This window comes from Drosophila yakuba, chromosome 2R (genome assembly GCF_016746365.2).
Source record: "Drosophila yakuba strain Tai18E2 chromosome 2R, Prin_Dyak_Tai18E2_2.1, whole genome shotgun sequence".
NCBI classification, from domain to species: Eukaryota; Metazoa; Arthropoda; class Insecta; order Diptera; family Drosophilidae; genus Drosophila; species Drosophila yakuba.
Genome location: NC_052528.2, coordinates 17,526,566 through 17,545,925, shown reverse-complemented (window position 1 = coordinate 17,545,925; position 19,360 = coordinate 17,526,566). Strand labels below are relative to the sequence as shown.

The following is a 19,360-nucleotide window of genomic DNA, read 5'->3' as shown; positions in this document are numbered from 1 at the left end:
GATATGCTGCTTAGTTTCCTACCAAGCGGCAACAAGTTTGGTTGTGGTACAATCGATAACAAAACTTGAAATTCCAATAAGTATAATTTTATATACAGCAGTTTCTTAACATATATTTCGAATTAAATATATATTCTCACTTGTTTTTAATATTTTGTGTATGTTGTTATGTGCATTGCAAATGGAATTTTTTTGACCGAAAGCTCTTATCGATAGTGGCAATCCGTCGATTTATTTAAGCTGCCATCGATAGCTTAGCAAGTGAAACAAAAAATTATTTTCAACTTAAAACTTTAGCGACAAGTGCGTGTAGTTCGCATCAAAATAGTTAACAAAATTGCCGCAGGCTTCCGGAAATTACGCCGCAATGGAGGACCGTAAGTTTGTGGTATACGGATGCAGTGCATCCATGCAATTACAATGCAGCGGCACATGTTTTCGTGGGCTCTTGTGGCCTGGGTGGCTTTGGACACCTTAGACCTTTCGTGCAATTAGGCAGCATTATTATTGTAGGGCACTGATTCAGGAGCGGCTTTGCAAACCATTTTAGGGAGGGCCAGAATACACAATGAGTTAACCTTGGTGCGCTTGGGAATCAGCAGATGAGTCATGGTTCTGATTTGCGTAGGGTGAAAGGCTTTCCAACTGCTCGGAATACCGTGGGAGTTCTGCGACATGCCATGGTTGGCCATATATACTTATATGGTGGATGGGGGCATGTGCGTTGTGACATTCAAGACACTAACGTAAACATGACATTTTCCTTTTCCGACATCCATGCATACGTGGCTGTGAAAAGCGCAACATCCGCGGGGCGTCGATGATATGCATATCATTTGGAAACGCCTCCTCCACCCACTGGCCTTATCGCCATGGTGCCATGGACTAATTGTCCGCAGCACTGTTGCCACACCGAAACCATTCAGTAATTGGCGTCCACTTGTTGACTTCTTGATTGGATTGGGCCTGCCACAACAACAGGCACTTCTGAGCAGCAAGAACTCGCAGCAAACCAGCCCTAACTCCCATATCCACATATATGTAAATATATATATATATATGTATGTGGCACAGTGGCTTTGTGCTCATACATTGCAAGATGTAGGAAGCTGGGAAAGATCGGAAAAATCTAAACTGGTAATTACTATTTAGCAAGAAGTTAAATTATGAAGGCTGTGTTATTTTCCTCCTTTTCGTTTGGCTCCAATAAACCAAAACAGTGATGTACAGTAAAAAGTGAAAAGTACAACAGTCTTCCTACCACATTTCAAAAGTTCATTGCTTTAGAGCAATGTAACTGCGGCTTTTAGTCAAGCTCCACTGTAGTCTTGCTGGTTGCTGCTGCTGCCGTCTGTTGTTGCCCCTTTTGTTTAGCGCTCTTTTTGTGGCATTTCTCGTCTTTCGTGCTGACACGAATCATCAGCAAGCGGAGCCAATCCACATCTACCAATTTCTAAGCCGAGATCGAGTCAGTTGGCATTCGGCTGTGGAAGAGCGTGGAAGCAGGCCCAGAACCGAAAGCGAAAACGAAACTGAAACCGAAACAGAAACAGCAACAGAAGCAGAAGCAGAAGAACCACAAACCCGCTGCGATCGCATGGGGAGGGGAATTTATGTGGAACGCGGAGGGGCAAGAACTGAAAGCTCAGCTGGAAAGCAGGGCCAAGAAAATGTGCTCGCTGCTGACCGTGGTAACGTGATACACGCTTAGGACTGGGCCAAGACGGCATGCTCCTCCTGCGCCAGCCGCAGCTGCCACGTTCAAAATAGAAAGTTGCTGCCAAAGATGAAAGAGAGTACCGCTATTGCCACAGAATAATGAGCGAATCCGAACCTAATAGCCTGGAGTTCATTGAAGACTCCTATCTGCCTGGCATCGATGATCTCACCAGCACACCGTCGCTGGATCTGGAAACTAGCGAATCCGTCTTGGACTGGTACGAAGATGGGCAGGAGGAGAGCGAAGCTGAGCTATATCTGCGTAATCTGACGCTCGACCAGATATTCTACGATGTGGATTCGGACTACACGAATAGCCTGGAACTGCAGGCCGTGGAGGCGGACTTCATTGGTGCCAAGTTGGCCAATCAAGCACCATCCTCATCGATGGCCAAACGCTTCCGGTTGAAGTTCTTTGCCAAGCGAACCATGCGCGACGTTAAGGTCACGTTCATAGACTTCTCCAAGCCGTATCTGGCGAAAATATCGAACAGTGATAACTACAAGAGATTCCTCAACATTGCGCATAGAAGTAGAGGTACCAAATTCGGGGGCTTAGGTCGGGCCTTTGTTCCAGGGGCTTTTATAAGTTTCGCTATCCACTCTTAACCATGACTAACCAGACTAACTTCTCTGTTTCTTTCTCCTTCGCCTGCCTTTCGCCTCGTCAGTTTGTGAGTATTAACCAAAACCCAGTTCTAACCAATTAACGAACTCATGTCTTTGCAAATTGTACATATATACAACTGAATTCGGTGTATTCAGCCTATGACAAAGTCTTTGAGGAAGTTGCTTTCAAAGGAGGTACTTAAACACTGCCCGCAGACAACATTCAAATTAAGCTACAGTCCCCACACACACAGCACCCCAGTTTTCGTGTTGTTTTCAATTTACAAATATTTAATGGGCTCTTATTTTATGTGCAGATAATACAGCCAACCTGTCGGAGCCAGCATCTCCAGCTAATTCTGTGGCGTCCGCAGAAATTGCCGCCGAGTTCGCTGCGCTTTCCGTCGAGGAAAAGGAGCAGCGTCGGGCCGAGTGGAGTCAGGTAAGATGCATCAAAATTTGATTACTCAGCTCAAACACTAAATCCTAACCCTGAAATCCAGGAGCTCGCCCGCGTTGAGGAGGAGATCAACACGCTGCGAACTGTCCTAGCGTCTAAGACGCGCCATGCCTCCGATCTCAAGCGCAAGCTGGGCATCACCGTCTGGAAGGAGGTGACGGACGACATGAACCAGGGCCTTAAGAACCTCAAGGAGAGCACTGTGTAAGTGGATGAGCCGCGCGTACTTCTGCTGGGCAATTAACCCGACTAGCCAAGTTTTAATTTCTAACCATGCTTTTTGTTTCAAACTCATGTTGAAACGCTGAAATGTGTATTTATTTAGTTACCAATCGGTGGAGCAGAGCGTGGGCACGTTTACTAAAACGGTGTACGAGGCACCACTGTAAGTAATTGGGTTCAGGCTGCCATTTTAATTGGGTTGTTTTGGAGTTCTCGGACTAACGCCGTGTTTCACGCCACTTCCTCTAACACAATAACCTACTCTCGCCTGTTTGTAACTAAAGCACCTACGTTTGCCCACTTTGTGTATTAGCAGAACTATCTAGATGAGTTACTAATGCTGGACTTTTCTCTTCCCTAGATACCAACGCACTGAGTCGGTGTTAAAGTCCACGGGCGAGAAGACCGCCTCGGTGTTTGGCAGCATCACCAGTGGCATTTCGTCGAAACTGTCGCAAATGAAAAACTCTGAATCGATGCGTTCTATCGAGGCTTCGGTGGGCTCTGCCTACGAGAACGTTAAAGTAAGCTATGAACACAACAATTTTATGTGCCAATCTCATGCGGTAACTACTATTTTATTATATATCTCTCTTTACACATCTCTCATACTGTTGCGATTCTGTTTTGGTTCCCGTTCAACTAACTAACCACTAACACTAACCACACATCTTTCACACTTGCTCACCCACTCTAAACGCACTCTGAATTTGGATCCTTCGGTTGATTTGCTTGCTTACACAACGAACTCCTTGCGACAATGCTGCTGCACCTCTACTACAATCTGTTCGGTTTTCTGTTCCATTGTAGACCAAGGTGACATCCCGCTCGGGTTCGGTATCCAGTTTCCCAGATGCCCTGGACGAGAACAACACATCCTCGGGTCTGAATTCACCCACAGACTCAATCACTAAATAGATTTCGGGGCAACTGCAAGGCCAAGCGCGTCGATAATGTGGAGCAACCTATACTACACACAAACAGACCCACGCACCCACTCTATTAACTTATTTAACTAAAGCGAATTGTCGTGTCTGCGCACTAACAAAAGGATCAGAATTTATTTAACCAGAAATCATATATACACGTGTGTCGATACGGTTTATATAACTTAATATAACTAAAATCTGCGAGTCATATTTTTGTTTGCCAAGGGAACCACATATTATACGCATCTATTTGTATTTGCCTTGAAGACACCATCGAATTGCATGATTTGTTTAAATTTAAAGCCACGCTGGATCGAAGATCAAAGGGCTTGCTACATTCGTTTATATAACTATCGATCTAAGTGTACGTTTAAAGACTAAACCACATTGGGTGTCCCAACCTGATGTCATTCCCAAATGTTTCCAATATTTAGTAAAGAACTTTAGCAAATCAAGCATTGCGGTTAAAGTGAATATACATTTGTTTTACGCTTTTATTTCTTCTCTAGGCGTTGAGTTCCGTGTTTAGATGGCGTTCCCAATTCCGTTGAAAAGCCGATTCCAAATGAATTTAGAACTATATATTTGACTTATGATCAGAGCTTGCGTGCAAATAATACAAAATCCATTGGTAATCTTAAGTGGATAGAGCTCGTACTGATAAAGTTTGAGAGAGAGAGACGATAATCGCACCCAATTTGTTGCTAATGCTGATCAAATTTGCTATATGTGTATGAATAAATCTTTGAATAAATGCAAAATTTTTTGCCCCATAAAGAGTAATAATTTATTTTTATTGGCTTAGCTTACTATTCACAACATAAACTTGTATTACGTTAATTATACTGCAAATGGGTTAAAAAATTATTTTTCCACATCATCTGTTAGATTTAAAAGTCCCGCCATAAAAAGCTAAGCTCATTTGACAACTCTGCTTAAGACCAGGGATGAACATGAAACAGCTGCTTGCTTTGGCGAGGTGGCAACACCACAAATGGTTCTTATATATTTCTCAGTTTTTTCTTCAGCCCACAAGAAAATCTTTAGATATGACGAATTTTAAATGAAAACAGCGAGCAAGCAGAACGCATCGTGATGCCGGAGACCTAATCAATCGCTCCGAAGTAAAGTGCAATTAAATTACATAGTTTTATACACCGGATAGCGGCTGGCCAGCCGCAGCAAGTATTCTCGCCTACCAGCAGCATTGTTCTAAATGCTGAAAAGTTTATTACTCATTAAGCGTTTTGTGTGCCTAGTTAGTTAATTAATCGCAGCCGTAAGATGAACTTCACGTACTTGTTCGTGCTCATCTGGCTGGCCTTCCTCATTAGCAGCGGAGTGCTGCTTTTCTCGCGGGGATTCCTATTGGCCCGAGTGTCCAAAACGGAGACGAGCACCTGTCGTCGCTTGTCCACCAATCCCAATGCAGTAAGTATTAGTTGATGACTAAAACAGGGGATGCATCTCAAATCTTTTGTCCCTGAACAGGAGTACGTCCTCACCGCTGAGGTTGTGAACGAAATCTTCAAGGATGTCAACGCCTCATCCAATCTGTGTCTTCCGCAAAAGTCGAAGGTTATTGTCCTGGTTGTGGATGCACTTAAATACGAATTTGGCCTTTACAAGGAGAACGTTACGAATCCTCTGCCCTATGAGAACAAATTGTTGGTGCTCCAGGAGCTGCTGCAGCAGAGTCCTGACCACGCCCGTCTAATGAGATTTCGCGCTGATCCGCCAACCACCACGTTGCAGCGCCTGAAAGGACTCACCACCGGCAGTCTGCCCACATTCATCGACATTGGTTCCAATTTCGCCTCGCCGGAGATCAACGAGGACAATGTCATCGACCAAATAGTCAAGAGCGATCTGCCGGTGGTCTTCCTTGGGGATAGCACGTGGACGGATCTGTATCCGCGTCGCTTTAAGCGATCGTACTCCTATCCCAGTTTCGATATATTCGATTTGGACAGCGTGGATAATCAGATATTGAAGAACCTGCCCAAGGAGCTGGAAAGCGACGATTGGCAGGTGCTGGTGGCCCATTTTCTCGGCGTGGACCACTGCGGACACAAGCACGGACCCATGCATGAGGAAATGGCGCGCAAGTTGGGCGAGATGAACGAGGTGATAAGGTAGGCGGCATCACATTTATTGCTAACGGCCAGAATCATATTCATTATGCATTTAGATCCGTGGTGGCGGCGATGGACAATGACACCACGCTGCTGGTGATGGGCGACCATGGAATGACGGCATCCGGCGATCATGGCGGAGATACTGATGACGAAACCAACGCACTGCTGTTTGCCTACTCCAAGCAGCACAGATTTTATGGCAATGATTCGGGCTCAGATAGCGAAATGCTGCAGCAGGTGAGATAAGACAACGTGTAATCACGGCGCGTCACGTCACAGTGATAAGCAACGATATTTGCTTTCCAGATTGATCTGGTCCCCACGCTGGCCACCATACTCGGCGTCCCGATACCGTACTCGAACCTGGGCCTAGTCAACTTTAACATTGTACCCGATCTGCAAGTACCGCATTTGAACAAGTTCCAGACCCTTCTGCTCCATTCTTGGCAGAATGCCCAGCAGATCTATCGCTACTTCTTCCAGTACGCGTTGGAAAATAAGCGCACATTTAACGTGGAACAGATGGACCACCTAGAGACTGAATTCATACTCCTCTCCCACCGGGTGCAAACTGTTTACAACGAGGTTGCTTTCAAATCCTTTATACGCGACTTGAATACCAATCTGCGAGACATCCTGGGCACCTGTCGAGAGATCTGGGTCAGGTTTGATCCCACTCAGATGTCGCAGGGACTGCTTTTTACCTTCCTGCCGTTGTTCTTTATCTTCTTGGTGGTAAACAACTCTCGGCCCGCTGATTTTGGGCACATCTTCAAAGCCAAGGAGGTCTTCTACGTATACCTAATCAACTTGGCCGCTGGAGTATTTGGGTATCGCTATTTCAAGACCTTCTCATTCAAAACAGAGGAGCAAGGAGTGATCTTCTTCACGGCCCTATCCAGTGCCGTCATCCTGGCTTTCCATACACTACGACACTGGACTAACATTGCCACCAACTGGTCGACGGTAAAGCGGTTTGGACACATGCCCACGCGTCTGCTGCTTTTCGGTTCGATGGCTGTGTTCTTCTCGAACAGCTTCGTCATCCAGGAGGCCAAGATCTTGTCATACCTCCTGGCGGCAGCGATTCTATTGCTCTCGCACGAACTTCTTCGGTTGAGCGCCCGCTTGGATTTCAGGACCAAGTTCAAGGCTTCACAATTTCTGCGCTCCACAGCGTTAAGGCTGATCCTGGCCAGCTTCTTGGCGATATGCTTAATACGCTTTGCCTACACGCTGTTTCGTTGCCGCGAGGAGCAAGGCAACTGCTCCGACTTTGTCAACGCCGGCGGAGCCGGATTCTCCATTAAAAAGCCAGGAACGGCCAAGACGTACATACTCGCCGTCGTGGTACTGGTGGTGTACACCACGCTCACACGATTGTATCTGCGCTCCTGCGGTAACTTGACCGGTAACCTGCCAAACGTATTGCTGGCTCGCTACGGACCTACGGTGGCCTCGATCTGCGCCGGCGGCCATATCCTGCTCGCCAACAGCTCCATTAAAAACATCCAGCGCACGCATATCGATGCCATGGCTCTGGTCATCTATGGTCTGCTGTTGTTGCAGATAATTGTGGTTTCGTGGGCTCCTCTAATGACCTTTGTGCTTCCACCGAGGAGTTCCCATACGGTGACCATTAACGGCAATGAAAGCATTGTTCCGGAAATCTTTAGGAAAATGAAGCGTATGTACGAGGGCGATGACGACGAGAGGCGTAGTCAGATCCCGGTGGTTTATGGACTAGCCACCGTTTACTCCTCCATTGTCATTGCATTTGGCGTCTTCTTGGCCTTGGTGATGATAGTTCTTCTAGAACCGCGTGCTTCCATCGGCTTGGTTGTCTGTGTGGCCGTGGGCGCTATCCTGCTCAGCGTGCATGGTATACTGCGCTATCGAACTGCCACTAGTTTTGGTAAGTGTGTCATTTTGTAGTTTCCTTAAATGGATTACTTATGGGAATCTTCTTTACAGAGAGCTGTGTGCAGCCCACTTTTACGGCTCTGGTTGGCTGGTTCCTGCTGGCGCATTTCTGTTTCTTTGCCACCTCGCATCAGACGACGCTGTCGCAAATTGAGTGGCGTGCCGCCTTCGTGGGTCGCACCACTGGAATCGGACAGTCGAATTTAGTATCTGGTGCCTTGGTCATTTTAAACACCTTTTGCGGACCCATTTTCTTCTTCTGCATGTACTCTCTGCTCAGCACAGAGACCTTTTCGCTGTTCGCACTGTTTCCCAACCTCATACGAAGCTGCAGGAGTGGCGGCAAAGTGGATGCGACCACGTCCATGTCGGATTTGGCCAACGAAGCTGTGGGCTTTGATATGACTCGTGGCGAACTGTCTCTGTACGAGTACGAAGATGTCTTTCTGGGCGCTGGCTTCAAGCTGGCTACCCAGTTTTTCATGCTACAGGGACTCAAGGTAAGCGATTGCAGTCACCCATACTCTTAGATGAATACTGATTAACCGAATGCATTACAGATTTTCTGTGCCATGATGGCCTGCACCATTCACTGCCGCCACCTGATGGTGTGGAAGATCTTTGCGCCGCGCTTCATCTACGAGGCCCTCGCTACCTTCGTCAGTCTGCCTGCCCTGATTGTGGGCTATCTCCTGGTGTTACGCATCCACCGTGCTGTGGACACCCTCATTAAGCGCATCAACAAGGCCAAGGTCCACTAGTCTCAGCCCAAAAGAAATGAATTATTTATTTTGACCTTAATACACACACACACGAGTAATAAGAAAATTCAACTGTTTGGTGGTCTTGTAGTCGTAATCTTATTTACTTCTAGCTTAGAGTTAAAATGATTGGTTCACAAATATTCCAAAAGACACAAAAACGTCACATGATATCGCGGATCCATGGATTTACATAGTTACTAGTTACTAGTGGGTATGGCTTACAAAATTAACACGAGCAAACATGACAAGAAAATTAAGTACGTGTGAGGGCTCCCAAACTATAGACTCGACACATATGCCTCTAGTTCACGCTTCCTTCATCCTCCTGGGGTTAAGTACGCAAATAAGTAACAGGGTGTGTGGGCGTTTTTTGCTTTTTTCTTTTTTTCGTTTAGGGGAGGGGATGTTGGCCAAAGCTCTGATTGCTTGATGGCTTGGGAACGACATCCGTTCGGTTTTTAAGATTTTTTTTTGTTTGTACATTTTGTTGCCAGGTCATTGGTGTTCTTATAACTTGCTTTTGCCGTGTAAACATGCGTGTGCAAAAGAGATTCAGGGACAGTTCGGACGCCTACTGACCATTGAGGAGCAACGGCGTGCTCGAGACTCCATTGGCGGCGCCCTTAACTACAAAATCAAAAGAGAAACACAGTCAGGCGGAAATCAAAATGTGTGAGACCAAAACGATTATCATCAATTTGAAATTTTGAAAAGGAAAGTAAGTGAAATGAAGTGGAGGCATGCAGTAGAGGCTTATAGTATGTACAGCAGTGAAAGTGGAAACTGGAAACGGGAAACTTTTGGTTCTATATTCTTTGGCTATGGATTATGTTGACTCCGCATGGCCGCATGCCCTAATCGCTGTTTTCGTCGTACGGATGATACTGCTTTGCCGGCTGTGGCGACTGCTCGTCCTGCTTACCGTGCGTCGCCGATCGGCAAAACTTCTTGGTGGTGCTCCAGTCCTCCTTGAGCGATAGATTAAACATGGAGTAGTCCGGATCGCCGGTCACCTCCTTAACAATATTCAGGAACTTGGGCATGCAGTTCTTTAGGGCATCACCGGTGAGCGATGAATACGTCTCCAAAAGCACCAATCCCTTGCAGCTGCAGATATACATTAAAATTAACGATTAAAATCGTTATAAATTTCTTGATATACAATAGTAGTAGTTTAAACGCACCGTGGGTGGCCTGGCTCCTTATAAATATCAAGCTGAAAATATTGGTTGTTGATGAGGAAGCAGCGGCGCTTCTTGTAGATGGTAAAGTGAGCGTCGTCACGCTGCGCCAGCAAGTTCATGTAGTCACGATGCGTCAGCTGCGTCTTCACCTCAATGCGGGCCTGCCCGTGAACGTTTGGACGCCGTTGCGTGTGGATGTAGCTCCAGTGGTTCTTCTGCCCACGCTTGCGAAGGCGCGCCTGCACTTTGGGTCCGGCGGATTGCAGATAATGATGCACGACATCGAAATCCTGGAAGGGCGGAAACTCGCTGTCCGGCGGCAGAAGAGCCACTGTACGAAAATGCAATGTTACACGGGCTGCCGTAAGGTAGTGTCCGCCAATTGGACCTACCCAAATATTTCAGCTTGCGCGACGTGGCCTGCAGACGGTCGCCAATATCAATGCCCAGTTTCTGGCACACTGACTCAATCATGCGGTTCATCTTCGTCTCGAAGTTGGTGGAGTTGTCGATCACATCAAAGTAGGGATGGCCCACCCAGGCGGCCGCGGACTTGTAGTCCAGTTCCCTGGCCAAATCAACGCCCTCCGAGCGACAGGCGTGGTCCTGCAAGGATCAAACGAGAGGTTAGTTAATACCATAATCAAATTGTAAACTTGTATAACCATTAGCCCAACGCAAAGGCCACTAGCGATAGTTAGAAAATGCAGCTGCCACTCTACACAGTCTACACAACTACAATGTTTTTACAAAAGGAAAAGGACTATGCATTTATATACTGAAATATAATATGACATAGATTTATATAATATTAACAAAGATAAATGAGACAGCATGGATTGAAGAGACTTTGAGATTCAGGACCAACTGTGGCAACCGATTTTTAGAAGTGCAGCCATTTTTGGATACCTGATAGTGGCGCTTTCTGTTCTACCGTATTCGGGCGTTTAATTGGTGCGGACAAGAGAATTGATCAGGTGAAATTTGTAGTGCCGACCGACCATTTAGTGGCCTCCAACTCACCTCTGTGGAGTAGAAATCCTCGGCGCCGTTGGCAGCCGAAACCAAGTGCAGAATTTGGTTGTAGCGATTGTCACGCATCTCCACCGGATTCCACTTGTTGCCCGCCATCATCTTTTCCCATTTATCCTTTGATATGTCTGCAGAGGATTTAATCAAATGTTATTCTTGGAATACGAGAGGGTGGCAAATTCCACTGTTTACTCACAGGCACTGGCATCCATAACGCCGCGATCGCAGATTATCAAACAGTTGCGGTTGCTCGAGTTGCCGAGCTCAAAGTAGGTGTTCTCAATTTGCACCATGGTGCGGATCAGATTCTCCTGGAACTTGTAGGCTGCGTGGCGAAATGGAAAGGAACGTTACTCTTTGGACTCTCAAACAATTTGCTTAACAATCCAAACAAATAGAAATCGAAATACAATTGCAAGCAAATTCGAATCGAAGGGAATTTAACACTGTGGTGATGGTTGTGGCATCGAATTGTAAGAAACTTAATTGACTGGGCTCTGAATCGAGTAAGATGACAGTGCTTGATGAACGATGGCCAGTATCCAGTGTCTGAGTTCAGCGATGTCAAGTTGAAGCGATGAAACCTAATCTCAATTCGAGTCAATGGAATTGGGCATACAAGAGAGCGCGAATCGAATTCAAATCATTCGGGTTCAATCAACTTGTGCCCAACCGTCGTGAATAGAATATTTTTTTCCCCAAGTAAACAGTTTCTAATCAGCGGCGGGTTAAAGAGTACTCAGCATTATTCGTCTCCTCCAGATGTTAATGTCTGAGTTTTCAGTTCCATCTGCTTGGAATTCAATTTCAATGCTGATACTAATTTAAAAAGCGGTTAGAGGCAGTTTAGTGCCAGCACATTTTCCATTGTTTTTAGTAATTTGAAGCTCAATAAAATAATAAAAGTACACAAAGCCAATAAAATATGGAATAATTCGAGTAATGGGAAATGACTAACATTAAAAATGTTTTGCTTAAAAATTGATCCATATAATGCGCACAGTTGACAAATGGTTTTTGAGAAATCTTCCTAATGGAATAATGGATTTTTGCCTTAGGAATGTGCTTTCATTCCGAAATCAACAATGGCATATAGGAAGCTGTGTGGATAAACACTCAATAGCCTCGTTGACTCAAAGTAGAGCTTCATGTGTCAGCCATCCAAGGCAATTGAGACGAGTGAGCTGTAATCGCTGATCCAAGTCGACATGAGGGGGCTTTTTCCCACAGACAGGGAGTCACAGTTTGCCATTTGGCGATAAGCTATGTCATCATCGTGCTCTTGCTAAAACAGTTGAAATTCGCTAACTGGAACATTCCACAGATTGTACAGATAGTAACAAATATAAAAAGATTGATAGTGTTTAAATTTATTAATCTATTTAAGTACGTAAGCAGACTGAGCACCTTATTAAAATTCAGCAACTTTTTCAAGTGCATTGATTTTACTGTTTCAGCTAGTGAGTGTGTACTGTGACTGCCTTGCATTTGTGCGCCAATGGGGGTAAATAAATCAGATTGGTGGGCGTGTGTGGTTGGGTGTCTATAGAGTCAGGTGCTTTTGGGGGATCGACGGAGGCAACACTTGTTGCGGTTCCCTGTCGCGTGGAAAACTTTTCTGCCCAATGAGCTCCCTTTGTTTGGGCATTAGTTGCTATTTGTGCACGGCAATTGCATTGAACTTGACGCAGTGCATCGGGTGGCAGGTGAAATCGATCAATTGGTGGGACGCACTGCTGTTTTTTGCCCAATGAAACGTTGAACGTTTTGTTTTGGTTTGCGAGTCTATTCTTCTGGCCTGCCAATTCTAATTCAATTAGCAACGATGATGCAAGAGAAAATAATGTACAGGAACGTGAGGAGATGTATGTAAGAGCGGTGTACGCGTATTTGCAATTTCACCAGCTATTGCGCATCAGGGAATGGAAATCTATGCACAGGGAAAAAAATAATAAAGCTTTCTGGTACTGATAAGAAACTAGAGTGGACTAAGTAGCAGGTGATAAGAATAACTAATTCGCTATATAGTTTAAATTTATTTGGAGGCAGTGCAGATATCATTCTTAATCAATCTACGATATGCCTAGCAAATCACATTGTTCTCCTTGTGAATCAAGTATCTAAATGATTGTTCTCTCTGTGTACCAAATATCTGAATGATTGTTTTAAAGCCGGCGTGTGTGTGAATTCAGATTGTGTATGATTGCGACTGCCCAGCCAACCTTTAATGGACTCTCGAGACAATCAAATCGTATGTAGATTAGGAGGTTTTTTAGGCACAGGCAAACAACATACATAAATACATAATTAGCCAAGTTAATTTCCATAATGCCAGCGAAACAGTTCGCCTAATGAAGAAGTCGGATTGGTATTTGACTAAAAAAAAGCGATAAGAAGGGTTTTAGTTTTGGGGGAGAGGAAGGCAAAGGAAAGCAAATCAACAGGCAAAACTCAGAAAACAAAATCGTTTAGCAATCAATTTCGGGAAATCAATCGAGCAGAGAGGACACACCACAGCCACGCCAAGCAAAGCGACTGACAGACATCGAGCGATAACAAGTTCAAACGAGAATTCTTGGCAAGACTTGCCCCGCCTAATATATTAGCTATCACAGCCTTCTATAATATGGAAGCTATATGTATCAGCACAAATATATATATATATATATATATATGTATATACGCATGTGAACAGTTGTGCTTGAGCGATTTGTGCTATTAACACGTTTGTGAGACATTCAAAAATCTATAAATTGTTCTTAGAATTCAGTGTAATATTTCAAATAGAAAGCACTTTGTGTATTACAGTATAATTTTAATGTATTGTATTAATCATCAACGATGCTCATGGCTCTAGATTTGCGAGCCCGACTGTGTGAATCGGAGCACTACTAAACTAATTGAATGGAGCGCATTTAGCGCCCAACTGCGAAGAGAGGGTAAACAAAAGTCTGGGGGGTACAATGGGTGGGGTGCTCAGGGCGCTCAGGGGCGTCGCAAAGGGGGGTTCACTGTGGCTTGGCTGGGAAGCGGATGTCGAACTCGCGTCAGCAGGCACGTGATGCGCTAGATCATTTCGCATTCTTCGCCTACAATCACCACACATTTCATTAGCCAGTCAAATTATATAGAATAAATACACACAGCAAAACGCCCCCACACACAAAATAGTAGTGAAATGAAAATGAAAATGGCTTTCGGCTGGGAAATTGCCATGTGGCCATGGCTCACTGACTGGCCAACAATGGTCGAAAGTCGAAAATTCTATCTGGCACATACAGTGGGCATTGGCGTAAGCAGGCTATGTGTATTTAAAATTTAAAACAAAAGCTGTTCTTTTCGAGAACAACAAATAAGAAGTTTGCCAAAGCAGAAAGTAGCATTAGTCAGCAGTTGTAAAGCAAAAGCTGGCTGGCAAGGCATTTATAAATTACTTTAGAAAGGTGGAAAAAGAAAATATATTAAGCTGAATGTCTGGATAGGCAAAAACAGAAGGTATAGCCAAAGTAAATTGTTTAACAATCTCAGATCACGTAAGGAAAAATAAACACATTCAGTACGGATTTTTGCCAAGTCTCAAAAATCCGCACTTTTGGGAGTGGGTGTCCACCAGAGAGCAGACTTTTGCACACACACGTGTTGATCGAAACATGAATATATATATATGTATATATATATATTATATATTTGTGGATATATAGATGGATATACACTCTTTCATCGTGGCGGCTAAATTTAAATGGCCCATTTAGACTCGACTGAAATGGTAGCGACTAAACGAATTGCAGAGGCTCGGCGTAAAATATTGTTATTGAAGTGAGCAGATATGTGAGATATATCAGATCGGTTAGATAAAGAGACATTGTACAGATCGCGGCGATTACGACGTGTTAGTGGACACAAGTGTTATGGGGACGCACATAAATCATAGAACGAAGCCAAAACAAACAGAAAATACAAGTACACACATTATATAGAAGGGGGCATTAAAGAGCATTGTTTGCGCGGGCCAAACAGCACGGTATGTTGGTTAAATGTCAAGTCATTTGGGGACGAACACAAAGCAAAGATACGGGAAAGTTCTGTTCAAGACTTTATCCGATTTAAAAACAAATGCATTGGGCGAAAGCAGCTCAAGGACGCACAGGCACAGACAAGACGTGGCATCGAACTCCGTTCCCCCATCAGTACGATTCAATTCGATTCCGATACGAGTTGGTTAGTTTGGTAGTTTTGGGGAGCCAAGCGGATTGCAAAACGAGGATATAAGAACCGAAGCGATCTTGTGGCTCCCACGGCGGCTCACCACACGGCACTCACCTTCGCTGCCATTGGGCCGGGATGCAGCCTTGGCCAAGCAGCGCGGACAGGATGCGGTTAGGTCGATGAGACTGTGCTCCGGAGCGGCGAAGGGCAGATCTTTGTAAACGAACGTGGTTGGCGTGGGCGGGTCTGTGAGTGTGTTGTTGATTTGGGTTGGTGATTCGCGTGTGTGAGTGGGTGTATTAGATTAGCCACTGGCCGTAACTACTATATATTCATATATATATGTAGATATAGAAAAAACGGTCCGGTTGTGACTCATTAAGGCTTTAATTGTCCTGCTTGCAAATGCCATTACTCATGAGGGTTTTGTAAGGAATTGCGACTAATCGGCGGACATGTGATCAGACCTACAGCTACATTCTATATCTTATCTGATTGGACTTTTGGCAATTTAGATATCCCACCATCGCCGGCAAAGCACATTGACAAATCCATTAATAACCATAATTGACAAATTGCTTGGCGAGTGAAGAAAAGGAAGACTGCTAGCGAAATGACCTCGAGTCACGCAATCAGGATATCGAGTTGGGAATTCGAATCGTGCCCCAAGGCATTACGTAAGTTTCATTGAAGACGTGACTTTCTTGTGGGGGGCCTTCTGGCCAAAATACTCAGATATATACATACATACATTAGATGATATACTCGTACTATCTATAGTATGCTGCTGGCTGGCTGATTTTAAAAATACCCCTAGCATATATTGTACGTATAGTATAGGGATACTTTGTGTTGGTCGCTCGGCAAGTAAATATTTTGATTTATTTTCGTTGCTTCGAGAAAACTTGATGTCGAACTTGACAGTGCTCGGATAATGAGATATATGTGTGTGGACTCGGAAAATGCTTGCATTGTAAGACTCCTCTTCTGTTCTCTTCACTTCTCTCCTCTCCTCCTCCGTCAACTAGCAAGTTTTTCTTTTTGGTCTCCCGGTCGGTTGCACCAATACTTACCCTCTTTCTCGGTCAGATCGGAGAACTTCACACCGCCACTAGATATTCGGATGTTTTGGGGGAGAAACAGAGAGAAATAAAGGTGGGGATTAGCATCATTCACATGAAAGTCTATTTGTATGCAGTAGATCAAATCAAGTCGATCCAAGTAGTTGTTTAAAGTTCAAGAGGATCGAGAATGGAACTCGAATGAAATTAAGTTTGTATCGCAATGGTCATCATCGTCTCAGGTAAAAGACGAGCGGCAGACAAGGCTACTTGGTCCAAACTCAGGTGGCGAACTCCTGAGCGGCACCTTTCGCTTTGATTGCCCCTGCATTGATTACGTTAATTTCTTAATTTGAGTGTAAGAGTTTGTGTGTGGAGAGGGAATTTACCTGAGTAAAACAGTGGCCGTTTCAGGCACGCGGAATACCTGAAAATATTTAACATGCTCATTGCTTTGTTTCGAGTTTTCGGGACAATAGAATTGTAATGAGGGGATTTATCTAAAGGTAATCCCGCTATCGCCATGGCTTCTTATCCTCCTCCTCTACTTACAGAGCTGCCCGAGGCCCAAAGCAATCGCTAACTTGCCTTAGTCTAGGACCGGCATTCCCATTACCCATTACCCATTCCCCAGTTCCCATTTCACATTCTCCCCAAAATAGAATCACCCACGACACTCACCTTCCATCCAAGGTTCTCGAAGAAGGTACACAAGCGGGACTGTCCCGTCGTCTTTCCGCCGCAGGGCCCTGAAAATGCATAATGTATTCAATTCATTAGTTTTATTTGTTTATTGGCAACCGGGCTAAGGTTACATTCTTGAATTCTATACTGCTTGGATTGCCAGGAAAAGGGGAAAAAGGTGCGCTCAAACTTGTGGGTAAATTCCCCTAAAATACTTTTTATAACTCATATAAAATGTGCTGAGTTAATGCGTAAAGATTTGCTAACAAGTTTCAAGGGAGAAGTAGCTGGTTTTTAAGAAAACATTTCAAGAACCACGTCCCTTTACCATGATTATTTTTAATTAGCTAAACTAATTCGCACGTGCTTGCAGTTTACATAAATTAAAGCTTGAACCAGTAAATTGGGTTTGTAAATGCGTTAACAGAAATCTATAAAACTTTACGAACAGCACAAAAACATTAATTAATTCGGCAAAAAACTACTAACTACGTATTAAAGACAACATTGAAACCTGCCTAAATCGTTTCACTGCGCGCACACTCAGTTAAATTTAAAATTCATGAATTAAAAGAACTTATTAGAGGAAATTCAATCACTTTCGTATAGATAAGTTATACTTTAAGTAAACTATCAGTTTGCCGTCTTGGATAAGAAATGTGGAGCCTCTAGGTCAGCATGATTCTGTACATTGTGTGGATCGACGAGGCGGAAACGAATCACTTCGATTTCTGGCCCAAATTCCAGCAAATCAAGTGCACTTGAGTTTCTCCGCACTGTGCATATCACTCGATTAGGTCTGCGCACTGACCCTGGAGGCAATTACGCCCATTGCTGAATGCATTGCGCACCGATCGCGGGAAATCGATTCCGAATGCACTCTGAAAAAGAGTCATGTCCGTTGGTGAAGGCGCAGCTCTAAGCGATAAGAATTTCTTTGAATGGGTATTTACTATAATTTAGTGGGGATTTTCGGACAAGTGACACACGTGGCGATGTGGCCTGTCTTTTATCAGCCTCTTCCGAAAATGATTAGAGCTCTCGGGCGAAGGAAGCCCGTCCCATAGGCGATAATACAAGTAGTATTTGTGGGGCAGATAGGCCCGTCAATACATCAATGCTTTCGTTTTTTGTTGTGTTGTGTGGGGCTTCTAATCACAGCCATAACTTGGGCCCAAATTAAATGATTACACCACGCGCCCAATTGCCGCTCATATGATGGTCGGCAAAAACAGGTTTTGCTACGTATTCACGTATGCATTCTTCACATACGAATTGTAAATAGTTCTTTGAAGCGCCGCGAAATAAGCCGGTAGTCACAGGAATACAAAGCACAAAATATGCCAGAACGACCACTTTGCCACTTGAAGGCGGCCTGGGAAAGCCTGGGAAGCTGCGCGCAGGACAAAATCTGTACCCGTTGGTGGAAACTCGCGACCTTGACACAAATCGTAAACAAATCGCAATCGGGTGTGTGTGGGCCACGAGGATGCGAGTTAACGAGGACACTTGTAACAGATACACAGCAAACCCAGAGAGCAATCACAGGTATGTATACATATGATATATGTATGATATAAAACATGGAACAAAACTTACCGCCAGTGAGGACGATTTTGTAGACTCGTTTATCTTTCGGTGACACCGAACCCATCCTGTTCAGCTTCAAGCTGGGCATGGCTCCGGGTTTCGGTGAGCTTGACTTCCTGATCTCGACCTGCTGCTGCTGCTCCTGCTGCTCGAGTTCGTCCTGCTGGTGCTGGCGCTGTTTCTGTTGCTGCTCCTGACCATTACTGGTGGTGGCCATCACCGACTGCTGGCCGTTGCTGAGGAGGGTGGCCATGTCTTCGTCTTCGGGTATTTCGTACTGCGTGTTTGTTTTTTAGGAGAGTAACCGCCGATGTGGTGGCACGCAGAGAACTCTTCTACGCGCGATGCACGTGCCTTTTAAGGTTATGCCTGTGAAACTCGCGCAACTCCTGCGACTCCTCGTGCTTTTGCTGCTGTCCTGGTCTCGATCCTGGGCACCTGCTGGTGACTCGACTCGACTCGTGCGCTCTGCGCTCTGCAATTCAAATGCCGCACTGGCGCGATGAAATCATGCCCAGAGTTGGGATTGCGCGGGATGCTCTCAGAAAGGCCGACGGAGGTGGAGGAACTTAACAACTTGACCAACTAGTCGGCAGCGTTATACGCTACTGTCTGAATCCGTACCACATCCGAGTATTTGGGCGATATCAAAGTTTATTCGATTTGGGGTGGTATTGCATTTTTACGAGTTGACACCGCATCCGTTTATTACACAAGAAAATAACAGAATCGTGTGGAAAATGTGTGCCGACGGGGTCTTATACTGTTGGAATTAAGTGCGGCCGCATTTGGATGGGGGGAAAATGGTTAAATTCGTTTCGCGCAAACGGTCACACTAA

At 44.9% G+C, this 19,360-nt stretch overlaps 3 protein-coding genes across 16 annotated transcripts; 2 read left to right on the top strand and 1 right to left on the bottom strand.

Annotated features, from left to right (window-relative positions):
* The first annotated feature begins 226 nt into the window (after positions 1-226).
* Positions 227-4,719, top strand: LOC6531084 (tumor protein D52). 11 transcript variants are annotated; one of them, XM_039372124.2, is made up of 8 exons: positions 1,282-2,257; positions 2,391-2,393; positions 2,485-2,523; positions 2,646-2,770; positions 2,832-2,992; positions 3,114-3,173; positions 3,372-3,534; positions 4,449-4,719. In XM_039372124.2, exons 1-8 carry the CDS (start codon positions 1,819-1,821, stop codon positions 4,488-4,490), a joined length of 1,032 nt encoding a protein of 343 aa, XP_039228058.1. In that variant the 5' UTR covers positions 1,282-1,818; the 3' UTR covers positions 4,491-4,719. The 11 variants fall into 11 exon arrangements, with proteins under 11 accessions (XP_015051111.1, XP_015051113.1, XP_015051115.1 ...); XM_039372119.2 differs by lacking the exon at positions 4,449-4,719 and adding an exon at positions 3,821-4,413 and having other exon boundaries at positions 1,294-2,257; positions 3,372-3,576; XM_039372120.2 differs by lacking the exon at positions 4,449-4,719 and adding an exon at positions 3,821-4,413 and having other exon boundaries at positions 1,342-2,257.
* Positions 4,720-4,932: 213 nt separating this feature from the next.
* On the top strand, positions 4,933-8,851 carry LOC6531083 (GPI ethanolamine phosphate transferase 3). Its single transcript, XM_002091881.3, has 6 exons — positions 4,933-5,370; positions 5,431-6,074; positions 6,131-6,314; positions 6,384-7,992; positions 8,052-8,500; positions 8,561-8,851. The coding sequence occupies exons 1-6, from the start codon at positions 5,224-5,226 to the stop codon at positions 8,759-8,761; spliced, it is 3,234 nt and encodes a 1,077-aa protein (XP_002091917.1). The 5' UTR covers positions 4,933-5,223; the 3' UTR covers positions 8,762-8,851.
* Positions 8,837-19,288, bottom strand: LOC6531082 (TRPL translocation defect protein 14). Of its 4 annotated transcripts, none has more exons than XM_039372117.2 (11): positions 18,531-19,288; positions 16,929-16,996; positions 16,637-16,674; positions 16,260-16,297; positions 15,301-15,432; positions 11,177-11,305; positions 10,972-11,108; positions 10,858-10,878; positions 10,341-10,554; positions 9,949-10,279; positions 8,837-9,871 (listed from the first exon to the last, which is right to left on the bottom strand). In XM_039372117.2, exons 1-11 carry the CDS (start codon positions 18,772-18,774, stop codon positions 9,619-9,621), a joined length of 1,605 nt encoding a protein of 534 aa, XP_039228051.1. In that variant the 5' UTR covers positions 18,775-19,288; the 3' UTR covers positions 8,837-9,618. The 4 variants fall into 4 exon arrangements, with proteins under 4 accessions (XP_039228051.1, XP_002091916.2, XP_015051110.1 ...); XM_002091880.4 differs by lacking the exon at positions 10,858-10,878 and having other exon boundaries at positions 8,837-9,391; positions 9,687-9,871; positions 18,531-19,284; XM_015195624.3 differs by lacking the exons at positions 10,858-10,878; positions 15,301-15,432 and having other exon boundaries at positions 8,837-9,391; positions 9,687-9,871; positions 18,531-19,282.
* Positions 19,289-19,360: the final 72 nt, after the last annotated feature.

Excerpts from the sequence above, each read along its gene's own strand:
- LOC6531082 (XM_039372117.2), bottom strand. The coding sequence starts at position 18,774 with ATGGCCACCCTCCTCAGCAACGGCCAGCAGTCGGTGATGGCCACCACC. Across the intron at positions 16,675-16,928 it reads TCGAGAACCTTGGATGGAAG|GTATTCCGCGTGCCTGAAAC; the intron begins GTGAGTGTCGTG and ends AAATATTTTCAG. Across the intron at positions 10,280-10,340 it reads GCGCAAGCTGAAATATTTGG|TGGCTCTTCTGCCGCCGGAC; the intron begins GTAGGTCCAATT and ends ATTTTCGTACAG.
- LOC6531083 (XM_002091881.3), top strand. The coding sequence starts at position 5,224 with ATGAACTTCACGTACTTGTTCGTGCTCATCTGGCTGGCCTTCCTCATT. Across the intron at positions 6,075-6,130 it reads GAGATGAACGAGGTGATAAG|ATCCGTGGTGGCGGCGATGG; the intron begins GTAGGCGGCATC and ends TTATGCATTTAG. Across the intron at positions 7,993-8,051 it reads TCGAACTGCCACTAGTTTTG|AGAGCTGTGTGCAGCCCACT; the intron begins GTAAGTGTGTCA and ends TCTTCTTTACAG.
- LOC6531084 (XM_039372119.2), top strand. The coding sequence starts at position 1,819 with ATGAGCGAATCCGAACCTAATAGCCTGGAGTTCATTGAAGACTCCTAT. Across the intron at positions 2,993-3,113 it reads AACCTCAAGGAGAGCACTGT|TTACCAATCGGTGGAGCAGA; the intron begins GTAAGTGGATGA and ends GTATTTATTTAG. Across the intron at positions 3,577-3,820 it reads TTATGTGCCAATCTCATGCG|ACCAAGGTGACATCCCGCTC; the intron begins GTAACTACTATT and ends GTTCCATTGTAG.